General features: G+C 50.2%; 1 protein-coding gene across 4 annotated transcripts in view; it reads left to right on the forward strand.

The window, feature by feature from the left end:
- ATG7 (autophagy related 7) overlaps positions 1-18,599 on the forward strand; it is a 354,904-nt gene that overhangs the window by 157,894 nt on the left and 178,411 nt on the right. For 3 of the 4 annotated variants that reach the window (XM_073574239.1, XM_073574238.1, XM_073574240.1), the window contains exons 14-17: positions 2,846-3,049; positions 7,241-7,356; positions 15,365-15,440; positions 17,372-17,452. In XM_073574239.1, coding sequence (XP_073430340.1) covers positions 2,846-3,049; positions 7,241-7,356; positions 15,365-15,440; positions 17,372-17,452 — 477 coding nt within the window. Of the gene's footprint in view, positions 1-2,845; positions 3,050-6,591; positions 6,674-7,240; positions 7,357-15,364; positions 15,441-17,371; positions 17,453-18,599 lie in introns of those variants that run through there. The other variant, XR_012231861.1, reaches the window with a different exon arrangement.

Raw genomic sequence — 18,599 nt, forward strand, 5'->3', positions numbered from 1 at the left:
ACGCGGGTACGAGACATCCCCGGCCGCGAGACTACCCGCGGGCGCGAGACATCCCCGGCCGCGAGACATCCCCGGCCGCGAGACTACCCGCGGGTGCGAGACATCCCCGGCCGCGAGACATCCCCGGCCGCGAGACTACCCGCGGGCACGAGACATCCCCGGCCGCGAGACATCCCCGGCTGCGAGACTACCCGCGGGCGCGAGACTATCCCCGGCCGCGAGACTACCCGCGGGCGCGAGACTACCCGCGGGCGCGAGACATCCCCGGCCGAGAGACTACCCGCGGGCACGAGACATCCCCGGCCGCGAGACTACCCGCGGGCACGAGACATCCCCGGCCGCGAGACTACCCGCGGGTGCGAGACATCCCCGGCCGCGAGACATCCCCGGCTGCGAGACTATCCCCGGGCGCGAGACTATCCCCGGCCGCGAGACTACCCGCGGGCGCGAGACTACCCGCGGGCGCGAGACATCCCCGGCCGAGAGACTACCCGCGGGCACGAGACATCCCCGGCCGCGAGACTACCCGCGGGCACGAGACATCCCCGGCCGCGAGACTACCCGCGGGCGCGAGACATCCCCGGCCGCGAGACTAACCGCGGGCGCGAGACATCCCCGGCCGAGAGACTACCCGCGGGCACGAGACTACCCGCGGGCGCGAGACTACCCGCGGGCACGAGACATCCCCGGCCGCGAGACTACCCGCGGGCACGAGACATCCCCGGCCGCGAGACTACCCGCGGGCGCGAGACATCCCCGGCCGCGAGACTACCCGCGGGCGCGAGACATCCCCGGCCGAGAGACTACCCGCGGGCACGAGACTATCCCCGGCCGCGAGACTACCCGCGGGCACGAGACAACCGCGGGCACGAGACATCCCCGGCCGCGAGACTACCCGCGGGCACGAGACTACCCGCGGGCACGAGACTACCCGCGGGCACGAGACTACCCGCGGGCACGAGACTACCCCGGCCGCGAGACTACCCCGGCCGCGAGACTACCCCGGCCGCGAGACTACCCCGGCCGCGAGACTACCCGCGGGCACGAGACATCCCCGGCCTCCCCCCCCACGCTCTCTTCTTCCTCCCCCCCCGCGCTCTCTTCTTCCTCCCCCCCCGCGCTCTCTTCTTCCTCCCCCCCGCGCTCTCTTCTTCCTCCCCCCCCGCGCTCTCTTCTTCCTCCCCCCCCGCGCTCTCTTCTTCCTCCCCCCCGCGCTCTCTTCTTCCTCCCCCGCGCTCTCTTCTTCCTCCCCCCCCGCGCTCTCTTCTTCCTCCCCCCCGCGCTCTCTTCTTCCTCCCCCCCCGCGCTCTCTTCTTCCTCCCCCCCCGCGCTCTCTTCTTCCTCCCCCCCCGCGCTCTCTTCTTCCTCCCCCCCCGCGCTCTCTTCTTCCTCCCCCCCCCGCGCTCTCTTCTTCCTCCCCCCCGCGCTCTCTTCTTCCGCCCACCCCCGCGCTCTCTTCTTCCGCCCACCCCCGCGCTCTCTTCTTCCGCCCACCCCCGCGCTCTCTTCTTCCGCCCACCCCCGCGCTCTCTTCTTCCGCCCACCCCCGCGCTCTCTTCTTCCGCCCACCCCCGCGCTCTCTTCTTCCGCCCACCCCCGCGCTCTCTTCTTCCGCCCACCCCCGCGCTCTCTTCTTCCGCCCACCCCCGCGCTCTCTTCTTCCGCCCACCCCCGCGCTCTCTTCTTCCGCCCACCCCCGCGCTCTCTTCTTCCGCCCACCCCCGCGCTCTCTTCTTCCGCCCACCCCCGCGCTCTCTTCTTCCGCCCACCCCCGCGCTCTCTTCTTCCGCCCACCCCCGCGCTCTCTTCTTCCGCCCACCCCCGCGCTCTCTTCTTCCGCCCACCCCCGCGCTCTCTTCTTCCGCCCACCCCCGCGCTCTCTTCTTCCGCCCACCCCCGCGCTCTCTTCTTCCGCCCACCCCCGCGCTCTCTTCTTCCGCCCACCCCCGCGCTCTCTTCTTCCGCCCACCCCCGCGCTCTCTTCTTCCGCCCACCCCCGCGCTCTCTTCTTCCGCCCACCCCCGCGCTCTCTTCTTCCGCCCACCCCCGCGCTCTCTTCTTCCTCGCCACCCCCGCGCTCTCTTCTTCCTCGCCACCCCCGCGCTCTCTTCTTCCTCGCCACCCCCGCGCTCTCTTCTTCCTCCCTCGCCACCCCCGCGCTCTCTTCTTCCTCCCTCCCCCCCGCGCTCTCTTCTTCCTCCCTCCCCCCCCCCGCGCTCTCTTCTCCCCCCCCCCCCCCCCCCCGCTGCTTCTCCTCATCACGCTGCAGTCCGTTGTGTGTGATACTCGGTGGTGTATGGAGCCTGATGGTCTGGGGTATGATGTGAATGGAGCCGCTCGTTGTTGAGGCTGCAGTACAGTGTGCGGCCTGTGATGGAGCAGCAGCCTCATGGAGGAGCTCCCGCTCCCTGCAGAACATGAACAGGAGAGCCTGAAAACGGAAAGGAGAATGACATGAAGTCTCTTTGCTCTTGGATTCCTCTCTTACAGATCGCACCATCCCATAAACACTACGACCTTCTATTGTTCCCTAATGAATGATGTCGGCGTAAGAGGATTAGGCATGTCGTATGTTGGTATGCTCAATCCTCTGTTATTTCCATCTTCCCTATTGTAGTCCACGAGAGACCACACGCTGGGCCAGCAGTGTACTGTGAGCCGGCCAGGTCTGTCCATGAAATAATTCAGACAGTTCCTAGAATGTTAGAGCCGGTGTGTGGTCTCTGAGCCTCTGTGAGATGTGTTCACCGTGAATCGTCAGTAATACAATGGTCAGTGCATGATGTAAACCATCTAATGACTTTCTGACATTTCCAGGCTTGTGATTTCTCTCCTGCTTCCACAGTTAGTCATCAACGCTGCTCTGGGGTTTGACACCTTTGTGGTGATGAGGCACGGGTTGAAGAAAGGGAAACCGGAGGAGACCAATGATTCACACTCCGATACACCCGGCGGCGCGTCCGATCTCCTGGGGTCGTCTTTGTTCTCCAACATCCCCGGATACAAACTCGGCTGCTATTTCTGTAATGATGTGGTGGCACCTGGGGACGTAAGTATGATATCGGTGCTGATATCTCTGTGATCTCTCTTGCTCCAATAAGTGAAAAATACTTCTATTCCTGAACTGTTCTGTAATCCTCAATATTGAAATTGCAGCACCCCAAAGGAAATAGTTTGGAGAATTTGCCGTAGCAGTGGTTCCATCATCAAATCAACGTAACGCTGAGATGTTAGTGTACCTGAAATAAACAGTAGAGGGGCCCAGCTACTATACTATACCGTGATCCTAGAAGTAGGACCATTGTCACATTCCCTCGTGAAATCCTCACAATTTCTCCTCCTCTGTCAAAGGCTATTATGGTGTAGAACAAGATGGTCATCAAGACTGGAATGGAGGTCTATCCTCTTCAATGATGAGTTACTTTTGTCTTGGCCGCAATGATAGTCGGTGCTTGGTCTGAAGATCACGGGGTAACTCCATGAAGAGATCTTCATAAGAGAACGTCACACCGGTCCTGCTCCCTGTATTATAGGGTTCTGTGGCATAATGTACGGTAGCTGATCGCCTCGTAACAGCTTAACGTCACATTGGTTAGTATGTGTAACCAAGAGCAAGTTTTCACCAGGCCGCATGTCGCTTGTGCCACTGTGAGCAGCGTACGCGGCCTAAATGTGCAACCATTGGCTGTAGCATCTCCGGGCTTGCCTCCTATCTCACATCTGGGACATCATCGGTCGGCAAATTATAAAGGGAGCTGCCAGCAGGGGATCTTGCAGCAGAATTTTCTCAGTCAATCACTAATAACCACCTTGATCGCAACCAAGGCTGTAAGGGTATGTGCACACGTTGCAGATTTGCCTGCGGAATTTACTGCACAGAATCTTTTGCGTTTTTGATGCGGATTTGTATACTTTTTTTCATGCGGATTTTTGTAAGCTAAATAAAGGTATGTTGTTTAACAAAAAAAGAGTTGTGATGTAATGTGTTTGTCCAACCTCTTATTTTACATACTCCATTGAAGAATATTTACACACGCCGTGTAGCGGTGGCATATGGGGTAATAAGGGGTTAATGTCACCTTTGATTGTAAGGTGACATTAAGCCTGGTTAATAATGGAGAGGTGTCAATAAGACGACTATCCATTACTAATCCTATAGTTATTGATGGGTTAAAAAAAGACACAGCGCACATAAGGAAAAAATTCCAAAAATTAAAAAAAAAAAAACACATTTGAAGGTTGACTCACCAAAACCCTGACTAGTCCACTAGCAGGATGTAGCAGACCTCCATTGATAAAGGCTGGGGGGGCACAGGGGCAATCCACTGATGAGAACAGCCAGTAACCCAAAAGGGGCTGGCTGCCTAGTGGAAAAAATGCACACAAATAGGGCTTGCATAGGACATAAGTCACACAGATAAGTGTGGTGCAAAGAGTCTGAACAGCCTATTAATGACGCCCATAGTATTAGCAGGCGGGCTGCTCAGCACTATATACATGCTTGACACAAAAAAAAACAAGCCAACATAAAAGACACAGCTAGAAAAAAGCGTTTTAATGAAATAAAGCACTACACAGTTTTCCATCTTTTTATTGAGCGCCTAATTGCCCTAAGCCACCGATCTCCTGTAAAAAAAAAAAAAATAATAAACACACACATATACTCCCTGGTCCGACATAATCCCTTTAATAACGAGTGTCCCACGACGATCTCCCCTATAGATGTGACCGCTCTATAGGGCCTCCGATGACTCTCCTGCAGTTTGTCGGCGGAGTTAAGCCTCTCACTTTACAGCACTACAGCATGAGAAAATTCTCACACTGCGGTGCTGCAAGCGACAGGATGAACTCAGGTGACCTGTCGGTGGCTGAGTGATACAGTGCGGAGGATTATCTCCGTCATTGTATCACCGGAGCCCCTGGAGAGCGGTCGCATCTGCTGATGTGACGCTCTCCACGGGAGATCGTCGTGGGACAGTCTACATCGGACACAGGGAGTATATTGTTTATTATTTTAATTTTATTTGCAGGTGATCAATGGCTTTGGGGGTTAGGTGTATATGGTAAGTGTATGGACTATATGTGTACTGTATGTGTTTTGTTTTTTTCCCAACACATTAGCTGGATGATGGGACTACTACTTTCCCATCATTGGCTAATGCTGACACTGTTGCAGGCATAGCCAGATGATGAGACTAGTAGTCGCATCGGACGATGCCTGCCTACGCACAGAAACACACACAGACACAGATTCACGCAGATCCCCGCGCACGCATACACGCACATAGCTCATCCCGCACACTTCCCTCCTCCCGATCTGCAGCGTTTCTCGCACCCACCCACATCTGCAGATCTTTTTTACACCTGCGGTTTTGCTGCGGATGTGCCTGACTCAATGGAAGTCAATGGGTGCAGAAACGCTGCAGATCCGCAAAAAGAATTGACATGCTGCTGAAAATCTGTGCGGATGTTTCCGCAGCTTGTGCACAACAAATCTCCATTTCCCATATATTAACATTGGCTGTGCACTACTCTGCGGATTTGATGCAAATCAGTGCAGCCAAAAATGCTGCTGATCCGCATCTAAATCATCAACGTGTGCACACAGCCTAAGTGCGCAGGGACCTCTGCGCATGTTTACTGAGCAAATTGAACTGTTTTGAAAATTTTATTTCTGTTTTTTTCATCTTTTGCACATTATTGACATTTCTATCCATCTTTGGATTTCCATAATTCCATAACTACTTGGTGTTGCAATTTCAATGTTGAGGAATGTATATGTAATTTACTCAATGACGTAAGTGCTGGAAAAGTCCTGGGTACAAAGTTAATTTTTATCGATCAAAATGCAAAGTGAATGAATGAAAGAGAAATCTAAATATCATCAATGTTTTATGACCACCGCCCTGTACCTCGTAACGTCATGAAAGCATCATTTCTTCTAGGTTCACTCATACACAGTTTTTGAAGGAACTCGGCAGGGAGGTTGTTCCAAACATCTTGGAGAACTAACCGCAGATGTCACTTGTACAAATCCTTCTGTCTTTTCATGTAGTCCCAGAAAGACTGGATGAGGTGGACATCAGAGCTTTGTGGAGGCCATATCCTCACTTTTAGAACTGTGTTCTTTTTTTTTTTTTTTTTTCCTATGCTGAAGACATTTCTTAATGACATCGGTTTGATGTTTGGAGTGTTTGTCCAGCCGCAGAATAAATTTGTAGTCAATCAGATGCCTTCCTGATGCTATTGCATGGTGGTTAAGTAGCTGCCTGTGTTTCTTAGCTTTGAGGACACCAAGGAATGGCAACTGCTTGGACCATAGATACAGAGGTCGGCCAAGGACATTGAGCCTGTGTGGGATTATACATGAAAACCAAGGGGATTTGCTCAAGTGACCTCCACAGAAGATCTGTGGTTAGTCCTCCAAGATGTTTTGAACAACCTCAATGCCGAATTCCTTCAAAAGCTGTGCAGGTGTACATAGAAAAATTGTTGTTTTAAAGCCAAAGGGTGGACACCAAATATTGATTTGCTTTTCATTTGTCGTCTGTTCTTTCACTTTTTGAATTTTAATTAATAAAAATTTAACAGCCCTCAACACTGATGACATGCCAACAAGGAAACTCCATTGTAGGACAGGAAATGGAGAGGCTGTCAGGACCTAGGGCGATTAGTAAGTTGTCTAACCTACTTTTCAATGTATAATTTAAGTGTAATTTAGTTTATCTCGACAATAGAGACATGGAAATATATTCTCAGAACCCACGTCCAGTGGATGGAACCTGAACCCTGGGAACCTAACCCTACCTAATGTCATCCACGGCTCCACATAGCATGTGTCACGCCTCAACCATAAGGTCACACCAGGTTGACTAATCAACAAGGAGCTGTGGATGCCCTCACATAGGAGGCAGTTCTTAGGGCTAGAGTCTTGCAAATCGATTCGCTTGTCTCTACTGGACAATTGATGCTGACAGATCGCACCATCCCATAAATATTAGCAGGATCCAATGACCTTCTATTGTTCCCTAATTAATGATGTCAGTGGAAATGAGGATTAGGCATGTCATATGTTGGGATGTTCAATCCTCTAATATTTCCATCTTCCCTATTGAATGCTTTATAGGAAAAATGTAAAAGATAATGAGCCTGTGTCCTTCTAATGCATGGCAGCGCCAGGTGCTTTTCCTTTTTTCCTGGCCATTAGTTATATTTGAAAATCACCTTTTTTGTCTTGTAGTCCACGAGAGACCGCACGCTGGACCAGCAGTGTACTGTGAGCCGCCCAGGTCTGTCCATGATCGCTGGAGCTTTAGCAGTGGAACTTATGGTGTCAGTTTTGCAGCATCCTGAAGGGTAAGTTAAAATATAGTTTGCCTATGATTCCTACCTTGGGCATCTCTGACACAGCCTCCGCATACGGCATTTTGTGGTTCTTGGAGCGTCAACTATCAATTATTGGCCTTCAATAGAGCTGGGGCCCAGTTTGTTCAGGACTCTCCCAATTGAGGTCTCCAGGCGTTATAGAAAGAGCCGGATGCTTCCAATGGGGTGAGGGTCCTTAAGGTGGATATGTCATAAATAACAAAGATGGGAGTACCCCTTTATTTCATGGTAAATTACAGTCTACGTCCACCTCTGCAGCCATTTATTTACATTTCGGAAATACCTTGCATTTTGCCAAATTTCCGTCTTGTTTTCACTTTTACTCTTTGCTATCCGGAGAGCAGTTTCTGTCTACACAAAGTTTATTTGTAGTCTGTTGCCATGGATACTCATAGGTCTGCATGAGAGCTGTACACCAGGGGTAAAAACCAGACAATTTTTAATCAAGATTGTTTGCAAAGTTGGCTTTGTTTTCTTATACATTTATGCATTGGGTCACTAAAAATGTTGTAAAGGTATTCGGAGCCTTTTAACTAAAAGCATGGACTAGCTGTGTTCTAAACTGTGTTTTTCTGTGGAATGCTGCCTTTTTTCACAGTAAAGCATATATGTTTGTAATGCAGGAGCCGGTCTTTTCTTTTTTAATGCTGCATGAATCAAGTTTCCCTTTAAATCAGTAGTACTAGTAGACCGGGAGGAGTAGTCTACTTCCTCACGGCTTCTTATCATTCACAACCGTCTGTCTTTTTTTGCTAATCTAAATAAATCTAGAATTCTGTGTGCACTAATTTTTTCATACATCTTTATAGCAGTCGCAGCTCTGTTTTTAAGGTCTGACCCTCTAAATCACCCAAAAAGACTTAAAACTAAATAACCTCCTATAGTAGCTTAGCTGATTCATGTATACAATTTATACACTGAACCCTGTAATATGTTAACTTTCTGACAGCTGTTAAGCTTCCTCTTGTGAAAAGCAGCCAAAATGTTATCATTTTAAGTGATTGTTTCACTTGACTTTTTACTTTTAAACTGCATTCCTCCACCAATTGTCAATACTCCACTGATTCTGGAATAGTTTTTCTTTTTCTTCTATGCCCGGCTGTTCCAAAGTTATACCCCTTGGTAAGAAAGATGCAAATTTTCCCTTTCACCAAACTGAGCGTGTTCCACAGAAGTCCTCTATAGGAGTTTACTTTTTCTCCCTTGTCACTGGCCAATCAAAACACAGCCGCACCCACAGAGAAGTTCCGTGGTACACGCCCAGTTAGTTGTAGGCAACATTTGCATCATTATTTCCAGGGGACATAACTTTTGGTTAAAGAAACACAGAAGAAAAAGAAAAGCTGTTCCAGAATCAGCGGAGCTGCGCCAGTTGGAAGAGGTACTATGTATAAACTTTGAAAAATCTTTTGAAATGTCTATTTCTTTATCGCCTTATTGGGGGACACAGAATACCATGGGGTGTATGCTGCTGCTGCTAGGAGGCTGACACTATGCAAAACAAGAATATTAGCTCCTCCCCGGCAGTATACACCCACCGACAGGCACTAGGCACCTCAGTTTGTGCTTAGTGTCTGTAGGAGGCGGACCGGGATCTTCCCAGATCCGCAATTAACCTTTCTTTCCTTTAGGTGTTCTTGTGGAACTTTTTAATTTTTTGTTTTTTGTTTTGCAGATTCAAGTCGGGAACCAGGGTGGAAGTTCACCCTGCTTTCCCATATCAGGCGGCTGAGCGAGCAGTGAGGCTGATCCCACATCGCACCTCTCAGTACGCTGGCAGGACTTTTTCCATATCACCTTCTGGTGCTATGGGATGTGGACAGGTGGCTGGTCCTTGCCAAATCCCCCTCCTCACCCCTCTCTCGGGACAGGGCTGAGAGGAAGACGGCGATCGCAAGATTTTCCTCGCCATCAAGAGGTTAATGCCGTCTTCTGCAGGATCCGGGTACAGAGGACAGCGGCTTACCACTACCCTTGTGAGAGGCCCCTGTGGTCATCCTCTTCAGGGACGTCAGGTAAGTGCCTGTACAATCCCTCCAGCCCGCAGCATTACCAAGAGGCACATCGGTGGGAAACTGAACAGCCGAACACATCAGGCTGTTTGAATCTCCCGCCCCTCTCCCTGCCTGACGGGCGCCGCTCTCTAGCCGCGCGCCTCTCCACTTATATTAAGGGGCTGAATACAGGGTTTCTCTCCCCGTTCTCACAGCTGGGCAGTATTCTCTATTCTGCGCGCACAGTACCTCCTTACAGGCTTCTCCTCACAGGCGATTCCATCACGGGGCTGCGGTGACGACTTCCACTTTCACTTTCGGTTTCAGCTCCCGCTCTCAGCGCGCCTCCTCCTTTTTCTGAGCGCGCTGTCCTCGCGCCATTTTTAGCCCATCACAGGGCTCCTTTTTCTCTTCTGGTCTGCCAGCTCCAATTGCGGCTCAGCTGCTAAGCTCCGCCCACCGCTCACCTCATCAGGCATTTCCTGTTTTTTCGGTCCTGCCTTTCTGCGCTGCCTGGGGGACACTTCAGCGTTCCTGCTGCTCGCCGGAACTAGGTAGGCTCTGTCTATGCAGAAATATTAGCCCTCCTCCGCAGTTCTTCCCCAATTCCCGCGGCCATTCAGCGCAGTTTTCCTTATGCCCAACCCTGCAGGGGAACTCTGTTTCAGGCCCACCGCTACTCATTACGCCTGTGCGCGCTGTAAAAAGAAGTGGGCTTCGGGTCAGCCATCTCCTTTCTGCCCATCCTGCAGTCCTTCAGCTATGTCGGCCTCTCAGGAGCACACAGATTCCCGTGATGAGGGCACTTGTCCTCTCCCAGAATGGGCCGTAGCTATGTCTCAGTCGGTCTCCGATCTGACCAAAGTCTCGCAGTCCTTGGTCCAGGTCCTAGAACGTTTGCCTCAGCTATCTACAGCCACCGCTGCTCCGACCACCTCTCAAGGTGAGTTGTCCGCTCCTGACCGCGACCTTCAGAGGGACAGGCCGAGTAGGATGTCCAGGAAGCGTCTCCTATCGGGCTCGTCTTCCAGCTCGCTAGGCCCATCTGCTTCACCCAGATGTCCGTCTCCTTCAGTGGACGACCTTAGGTCAGATGATGATCCTCAATCAGGATCTAGTTCAGAAGCAGATGACATGTCTAAAACACGAATTATGGTCGATAGTCTTCTTTCAGCTATCTTCCAAACCCTGGAGATTAAGCAGGACAGGCCCCTTCCTCAGGAATGTTCTGTTCCATTTAAACAATCAAGGCCCCCACCCAAAACTTTTCCAAACCACAACGAGTTTGATACTACTCTAGCCAAACATTGGGAGCACCCTGAGCAACGCTTTTCGGGCCGCAGGTATTTAGCTGTTCTGTACCCATTTGAGGCTGATTTGCTTTCTAAATGGACCAAAGCCCCTGAAGTGGACCCTCCCGTTTCTCGCATAGCCTCTAAGACGGTTCTGTCGCTTCCAGACGGTGCATCGCTTAAGGATCCAACAGACAGACAGTTAGAATCTTTGGCGAAGTCTATCTTTGAGGCCTCCGGCGCCTCCCTCTGCCCTATTTTCGCCTCCTCCTGGGTGGCTAAAGTCATTTCAGCTTGGGCTAAAATTCTTCGCAGGGGCATCTTAGCGGCGGCTCCCCAGGACGAGCTGGCAGATCTAGCAGATCAAATTAATCATGCGGGTAAATACCTTTTAGCCGCCTCCTTGGATGCGGCCGGTTGCGTAGCAAGGGCTATATAGTGGCTGTACGCCGAGTTCTTTGGTTAAAGTCATGGAACGCGGATACCACCTCAAAAAAGTCGCTCACCAATCTGCCCTTCCATGGTTCTAGGCTCTTTGGGGCCAAGCTGGATCAAATAATTTCCGATGCCACTGGGGGTAAAAGTACTTCTCTCCCCCAGTCTCGACCAAGACGCCTTTTTAATAGAAAGGGTTTTCGGCCCTTTAGGCCTTTTTGTCCGTTCTCGTCCACAGAGAGATCTGTCCAGCAAGAGCGTCCTTCCGCATCTAGGGAGCGAGAGCAGAAGAAACCTTCTTACAAGCCCGCTCCCCGCTGGAGATCTAGAGGACAATACTCCAGATCCTCAGGTGCCCGTTCCGGTAGGTTTGCCTCCAAGTGACGGGGCACCCCCACCTGGAAGTTTTTCCAGGGTGGGAGGCAGACTTTTTCCTTTTTCATGGACGCTTGGCTGTCGGTTGTCGACGACGCTTGGGTCAGGGAAATCATCGCATCCGGTTACAAGATCGAATTTTCGTCCCCTCCAGACAGGCGTTTTTTCCCATCTCGACCTCCAAGACAACGGTCCCACATTCCAGGATTCTTTCAGGCCGTCTCCTCCCTTCTTTCCGCCGGAGTGATTGTTCCCGTTCCCTCAGACGAACGGTTTTCAGGGTTCTCAAATCTCTTCGTAGTCCCGAAGAAAGACGGCTCCCTGCGGCCAATCCTCAACCTCAAATTGCTCAATCGCCACGTGAAGATTCTTTATTTCAAAATGGAGTCTCTTCGATCGGTGATAGCCTCAATGGAGCCCGGAGAATTTCTCTGTTCTGTGGACATACGGGATGCCTATCTTCACATCCCTGTTTGCTTGCAGCATCAGAAATATCTCAGGTTTGCGATTCAGGAAAATCATTACCAGTTCACGGCTCTTCCCTTCGGCCTAGCCTCGGCCCCCCGTGTTTTCACGAAAGTGATGGCGACGGTCATGGCCATCCTTCGATCCAGAGGGATTCTCATAATTCCTTATCTGGACGATCTCTTAATCAAGGGCTCGTCCCGTCAAGACTGTCTCCTAAGTCTTCAGATAACCCTGGATACTCTCGACCGTCTCGGATGGTTAGTCAACAAAGAAAAGTCCGTTCTCAGCCCCACTCAGCGTCTGACCTTTTTAGGCATGGAGTTCGACACAAACCTGGCCCGGGTGTTTTTTCCGAGGGAAAAATTTGCGGCTCTGGTCAAAGGGATTCGAGCCCTCAAACGGCCAACGCCCATTCCCCTTCGATTCTGCATGAAAGTTCTGGGAAAGATGGTGGCTTCCTTGGAAGCAGTGCCCTTTGCACAGTTTCACCTTCGTCCTCTTCAGCTGTCCCTCCTTTCAGTCTGGGGACAAGACGACGAGGTCCTTGGACCGGCCCATTCTCCTCCCTCTCAAAGTAAGGCAATCCCTCACTTGGTGGACGATGTCTTCATCAATCCTCCAAGGGAGGTCCTTCCTCCCACTTCGGTGGCAAGTCATCACCACCGATGCCAGCCTCCTGGGTTGGGGAGCAGTTTTTCACCAGAGGACGGCTCAAGGACGCTGGAACCCACAGGAAGCTCTTCTTCCTATCAATCTGCTCGAGATCAGAGCGATCTTTCTGGCCCTTCTTCGCTGGCAACCCCTTCTCGTCGGCAAGCCGATCCGCATTCAGTCGGACAACGCCACGGCTGTGGCATACATAAACCATCAGGGCGGCACGCGCAGCCACCAAGTCATGTCAGAGGTGGCCAGGATTCTGCTCTGGGCGGAACGTTACGTCCCAGCAATCTCCGCCGTTCACATTCCAGGGGTGGAAAACTGGGCAGCCGACTTTCTGAGTCGTCAAGGCCTAGCGTCAGGCGAATGGTCTCTCCATCCTTCAGTCTTCGATCAGATATGCAAGCGCTGGGGTTCTCCGGACGTCGACCTCATGGCATCTCGGATGAACCACAAAGTTCCGCGCTTCGTAGCCAGGTCCAGGGACCCTCTAGCCGTCGCTTGCGACGCCCTAGTAATTCCGTAGTCCCAGTTCCAACTCCCTTATCTTTTTCCACCTCTTGCCTTGATCCCAAGAGTGGTCAAAAAGATAAAATCGGAAGGCGTTCCAGTAATTATTGTGGCTCCAGACTGGCCGAGACGGCCTTGGTATGCAGAACTAGTGAACATGCTCGCGGACGTTCCCTGGAAACTTCCAGACCATCCGGATCTTCTCTCGCAAGGCCCCCTTTGCCACTAGAATTCTCGGTCTCTGAATTTAACGGCATGGCTGTTGAGGCCGCAATCCTAAAAGAATCAGGTTTTTCCAGCCAGGTGATTCAGACGATGATCAAAGTCAGGAAGCCAGCCTCTTCCCGCATTTACCACAGGTGTTGGAAGGCTTTTTTCCGTTGGTGCGACGATAAAAAAAGTTTTTCCAATGGCTTTTTCCATTCCGTCCATACTGGGTTTTCTCCAATCTGGTTTAGATTCGGGTCTGTCTCTCAGTACCCTGAAGGGCCAGGTTTCTGCCTTGTCTATCCTCTTTCAAAGAGAGCTCGCTTCCTTACCGCAGGTTAAGACATTCCTCCAAGGAGTCGCTCATGTGGCTCCTCCTCATCATTCACCAATAGAACCGTGGGATCTCAATCTCGTTCTGGGCGCTCTCCAAAAGGCGCCGTTTGAGCCCATCCAGGACATTCCTTTGTCACTTCTGTCATGGAAGGTAACCATTTTGATTGCCATTACATCCATCAGAAGAGTTTCTGAGTTAGCGGCCTTGTCATGCCGTTCTCCTTATCTGGTGCTCCATCAGGATAAAGTCGTCCTCAGGCCCGTTCCTTCCTTCCTGCCAAAAGTGGTTTCCTCATTTCACATCAACGAGGATATCGTTCTTCCATCGTTTTGTCCGGCTCCTTCTCACCCTCTTGAGAAGTCACTTCACAAGCTGGATGTTGTTAGAGCCTTGCGTGTCTACCTCGCTAGGACCGCTTCACTTCGTCAATCCGATTCATTGCTGGTCATCTCTGAAGGTCACAGGAAAGGGCTTCCGGCATCCAAATCCACGATCGCTCGCTGGATTCGTTCTACCATTCAGGAAGCATACCGACTTCAGGAAAAACGGCCCCCTCCGGGAGTGAGAGCTCACTCCATCCGGGCTGTGGCAGCTTCGTGGGCCGTTCGACACCAGGCTTCGGCTCTGCAACTTTGCAGGGCCGCGACCTGGTCATCCTTGCACACATTTGCGAGGTTCTACAGGGTTCATACCCAGGCCTCGTCTGATGCAGTTGTTGGTAGGAAGGTTCTGCAGGCGGCGGTGGTGCACCGGCCGACCTAAGCCTTTCCTGTTCTTTCGTTCCTTATTGCTGTTCCCGCCCTTGGGACTGCTTTGGAACGTCCCATGGTATTCTGTGTCCCCCCAATAAGGCGATAAAGAAAGATGGATTTTTGGTTCTTACCGTAAAATCTCTTTCTTGGAGCCTTCATTGGGGGACACAGCACCCTCCCTGTTTAATTTGTACGTGTTGGGTCTTTGAGTCCCTTGTTGGGTTGGTACATATGTTTAGAGTGTTCCGTTGCTTCTCCTACTGCTTTCTCATCAACTGAGGTGCCTAGTGCCTGTCGGTGGGTGTATACTGCCGGGGAGGAGCTAATTTTCTTGTTTTGCATAGTGTCAGCCACCTAGCAGCAGCAGCATACACCCCATGGTATTCTGTGTCCCCCAATGAAGGCTCCAAGAAAGAGATTTTACGGTAAGAACCAAAAATCCATCTTTTCAAGGTAGCCTTTGATGAGAGCTTAGCCCAAGTATTATCAGGGGGTTTCTGATAATAATTTTTGTTTGCTAATAGACTTCCAATGGCCAAAAATAACAGAGGTTTACTCCCCGGTCACATCTCCAATGCCCACTCTCCGCCACTGCTCCTGATGATTGCTTACAGGCTGCAGCAGTGATGTCATGATTACAGCTCCACAATGACCACTGCAAACAATCACTGGGCTCAGTGAGTGTGTCTACATCGGCCACTGTGACAAATGTTCCATAATTTTTTAGATTTAATAATTTGCCCCTGTGGCATTTGTAGAATAGGCTAATTTCTCATGACCGGATACCTTTAACTGTATGAATATGCAGGAGAGTTGGCGCTGTGCATCAGGAAAACAGTTGTCTATGGATAAGGTAAAAAATTGTTATGGACTGATACATTTTCACTTGCTACATATTACAATTTATCTCGTCTTTGCAATGTACAAAGGTTGTATGTTTTATGTTTTCAGAGGTTACGCTGTGGCAAGTAGTAGTGATGACCGGATGAATGAGCCCCCGACTTCCTTGGGCCTCGTACCACATCAGGTAATCCTACTCTCACTGATATCAGCTGACGACATGGATCTCACATTGTGTAGTTACATTCTTATGTAGTCTTAGTGCAGCATAATGTAGGGACAGAGTCCATGATTCCATTGATGTGTCACTTACTGGGCTGTGTTTTGCTGTTTCAATACAATCAGCGGTTTATCAGTAGGAGATTATCACTACAGGACTAGGCATCTCATGCCTCCTGGTCCAGCTACACCCTCACCACTTATCAGCTTTCTGTGTACACTGTAGATTGACAGAAACCAGCCAATCAGTAACGTGAGCGGGGTTATACACAGCTCAGCATTCTGAAAACAGTGATTGTATCACAACTTCTGTAACCAGTAAGCTAAGTGTCACATCACTGGAATCAGGGTCTCATGCTGCTTTCTGATTGCATAGCAAAAACCTCCTGACATATTTCCTTTAATGAAGCCTCTCATTTATTAAAGTTACTTACACTGTCCTCTGTAATAAATATTAATACTAATTTTCATATAACGCCATCAGATGGCGCATCACTTTATAATTCGGAGAGAATGTGTAGAAACCATATCAGACATTGCAAAGTAACAAACGGAGGGAGAGTTCTGTACCCAATCTGTAAGGAAGCGGGTGACGTCAAAGGTAAGAGTGTCTAGGAATTAAAGTTATATGGACACTGAATATTCTTCATTGTCTGGGGTAATGCATTTCAGAAAGCTGGTGCAGCACAAGAAAAGGCTCCATTCAGTTTATGGAGCATGTTAGCAGCTTAGGCCTGTTTCACACATCCGTTTGTCACCATCAGTCAAAATCCGCCGTTTTGCCTAAACAACGGATCCGCCATTTTTCTTGGCGGATCCGTTTTTTTCCCCAATAACTTGCATTAACGGCGGATTTTGACTGACAGTCGTCCGTTGCATCCGTATTACTGTGGATCCACCAAAATTTTGGCGTCCGCTGACTCTACTGGACGGACAATGAAACGTTTTTTGTGTGGCCAGATCCGCATTTTTCCCACTTGCTGGAGATTTAACCCTAAATCCTGTTCCCCTCTCTCTCCCTCTCTCTCCCTCTCTCTCCCTCTCTCTCCCTCTCTCTCCCTCTCCCTCTCCCTCTCTCTCTCCCTCTCTCTCCCTCTCTCTCTCTCCCTCTCTCTCTCTCTCTCCCTCTCTCTCCCTCTCTCTCCCTCTCTCTCTCTCTCCCTCTCTCTCCCTCTCTCTCTCCCTCTCTCTCCCTCTCTCTCTCCCTCTCTCTCCCTCTCTCTCCCCCTCTCTCTCCCTCTCTCTCTCCCTCTCTCTCTCCCTCTCTCTCTCTCTCTCTCTCTCTCCCTCTCTCTCTCCCTCTCTCTCTCCCCCTCTCTCTCTCCCTCTCTCTCTCTCTCTCTCTCTCTCCCTCTCTCTCCCCCTCTCTCTCTCCCCCTCTCTCTCTCCCTCTCTCTCTCTCCCTCTCTCTCTCTCCCTCTCTCTCTCTCCCTCTCTCTCTCTCCCTCTCTCTCTCTCCCTCTCCCCCTCGGCGGTATTTATTTATTTTTTTCAAACTTTCCCATATCGGCGAATCCCGACGCACCAACGGTCCGGTGGCTCCCGTTGGTGTTTCATCGGCCACGGATCCGTTCTCCACCTTTTTCACGGCTGCTAACTGACACGATAAACGTAAGTGTGAAACAGGCCTTAGCTCTTTAACAGCGCCCTACATGTCCTCTACTTTCACCATTGCTTCCGGTGAAAGGCAAGCATAACACTTAAAGGCAAACTGGAAGCATGATTACATTTATTAAACGTTTTTAACTTCAATTTTCTGCAGGGTGCATTCTGTATCTCGTCCACAAGGAGGCGCAGTGGTATCATTTATTTTTGTCAGTCCACTGCACAGACTGAATATAAAAGGTAAATTAGTCACATTGGAAAAATTATGTTTTATTCTTTTTTTTTTTTTTTCAGATTCGAGGTTTCTTATCAAGATTTGACAATGTTTTGCCTGTCAGCCTGGCTTTTGACAAGTGTACAGCCTGTTCTGTAAAGGTAATGTGCTGCGTTGTGCATTTCCATCCTTTTATAGTTTTCTTAAAGGTTGGCCATACTACTTTATAGTCAATCTTTGGATATTACAATTTATTTTTGTTTCTTAATATCAGAGATTTTTTTCCGCCTCGTTTCAAAGACAATCACTCTTAATTTTTTGCGTCTAGTTATCAGTGGGAGGGCTTGTTTTTTCGCGCAATGTGAGCCTTTTTGAAGGGCCGATGTTTACTGATAGTATCTCGACTTCCAATAGATGCCACTCTGGAGATCCTATGTAGAGTTGTCTGGCAACGCTGTCTGTCAGCAGCTTTCTCATAGAGAACACGGAAGCACTTTGTCATGCCAGCGCTCGTGTTTATGGAGAAGTCTGACAAAATGGCTGCCGGACGAAATATTTGCTGAACAATTGTTCGACCCACAGCCATCTAAAGTGTATGAAGGACCTCCGTTATCTTCTAATGTTATTTAAAGGGTCAATATTTACTCTTAGAATTGATATTTCCAATAGGAACCGCTAGATGGAAAGTATCTTGGGGAGAGTAGAGAACACAGGCTGTAGAAAAGAAAGAAAGCACATCAAAAGGAAATAAGTGCAGGATAGAAGCTGTGCTGATATAAGAGCAGTAGAGATGAGCAAACCTGAACTGTAATCTTCGGGGTTCGTACCGGGCATTTAATGTTTAGTTCTGAGCTCCAAACACGGACTCCTCCTGGAAGTCTGTTTTACATTTCAGGCAGGAGAGAGACAGAGATTTTCCCAGTCCAAAGTTCGGGTCCCCATTGATTTATATAGGGTTTTGAGTCATGTTCGGGCACAGCTCTGGTACCTGAACTTTGGGCTAAAGTTTGGATGCACCTAAACTTCCACAGGTCTGTTTATCCTTAAAAAGCAGCACTCTGGATACACACAGACCTACCGTATATACTCGTTTATAAGCCGAGATTTTCAGCCCATTTTTAGGGCTGAAAGTTCCCCTCTCAGCTTATACACGAGTCATATACCTGGGAGTCGGCAGGGGAGGGGGAGCGGGGGTGTCACAGATCATACTTGCCCCCCCAGCGCGGTTCCTGCAGAAACCACCACCCCCCCCGCCCGCTTCTCCTCAGTCTCCCTTCCTGCCTTCAGCGGTCACGTGGTACTCCTCAT

This window comes from Dendrobates tinctorius, unplaced genomic scaffold (genome assembly GCF_039654945.1).
Source record: "Dendrobates tinctorius isolate UK_male_01 unplaced genomic scaffold, ASM3965494v1 ptg000038l, whole genome shotgun sequence".
NCBI lineage: Eukaryota > Metazoa > Chordata > Amphibia > Anura > Dendrobatidae > Dendrobates > Dendrobates tinctorius.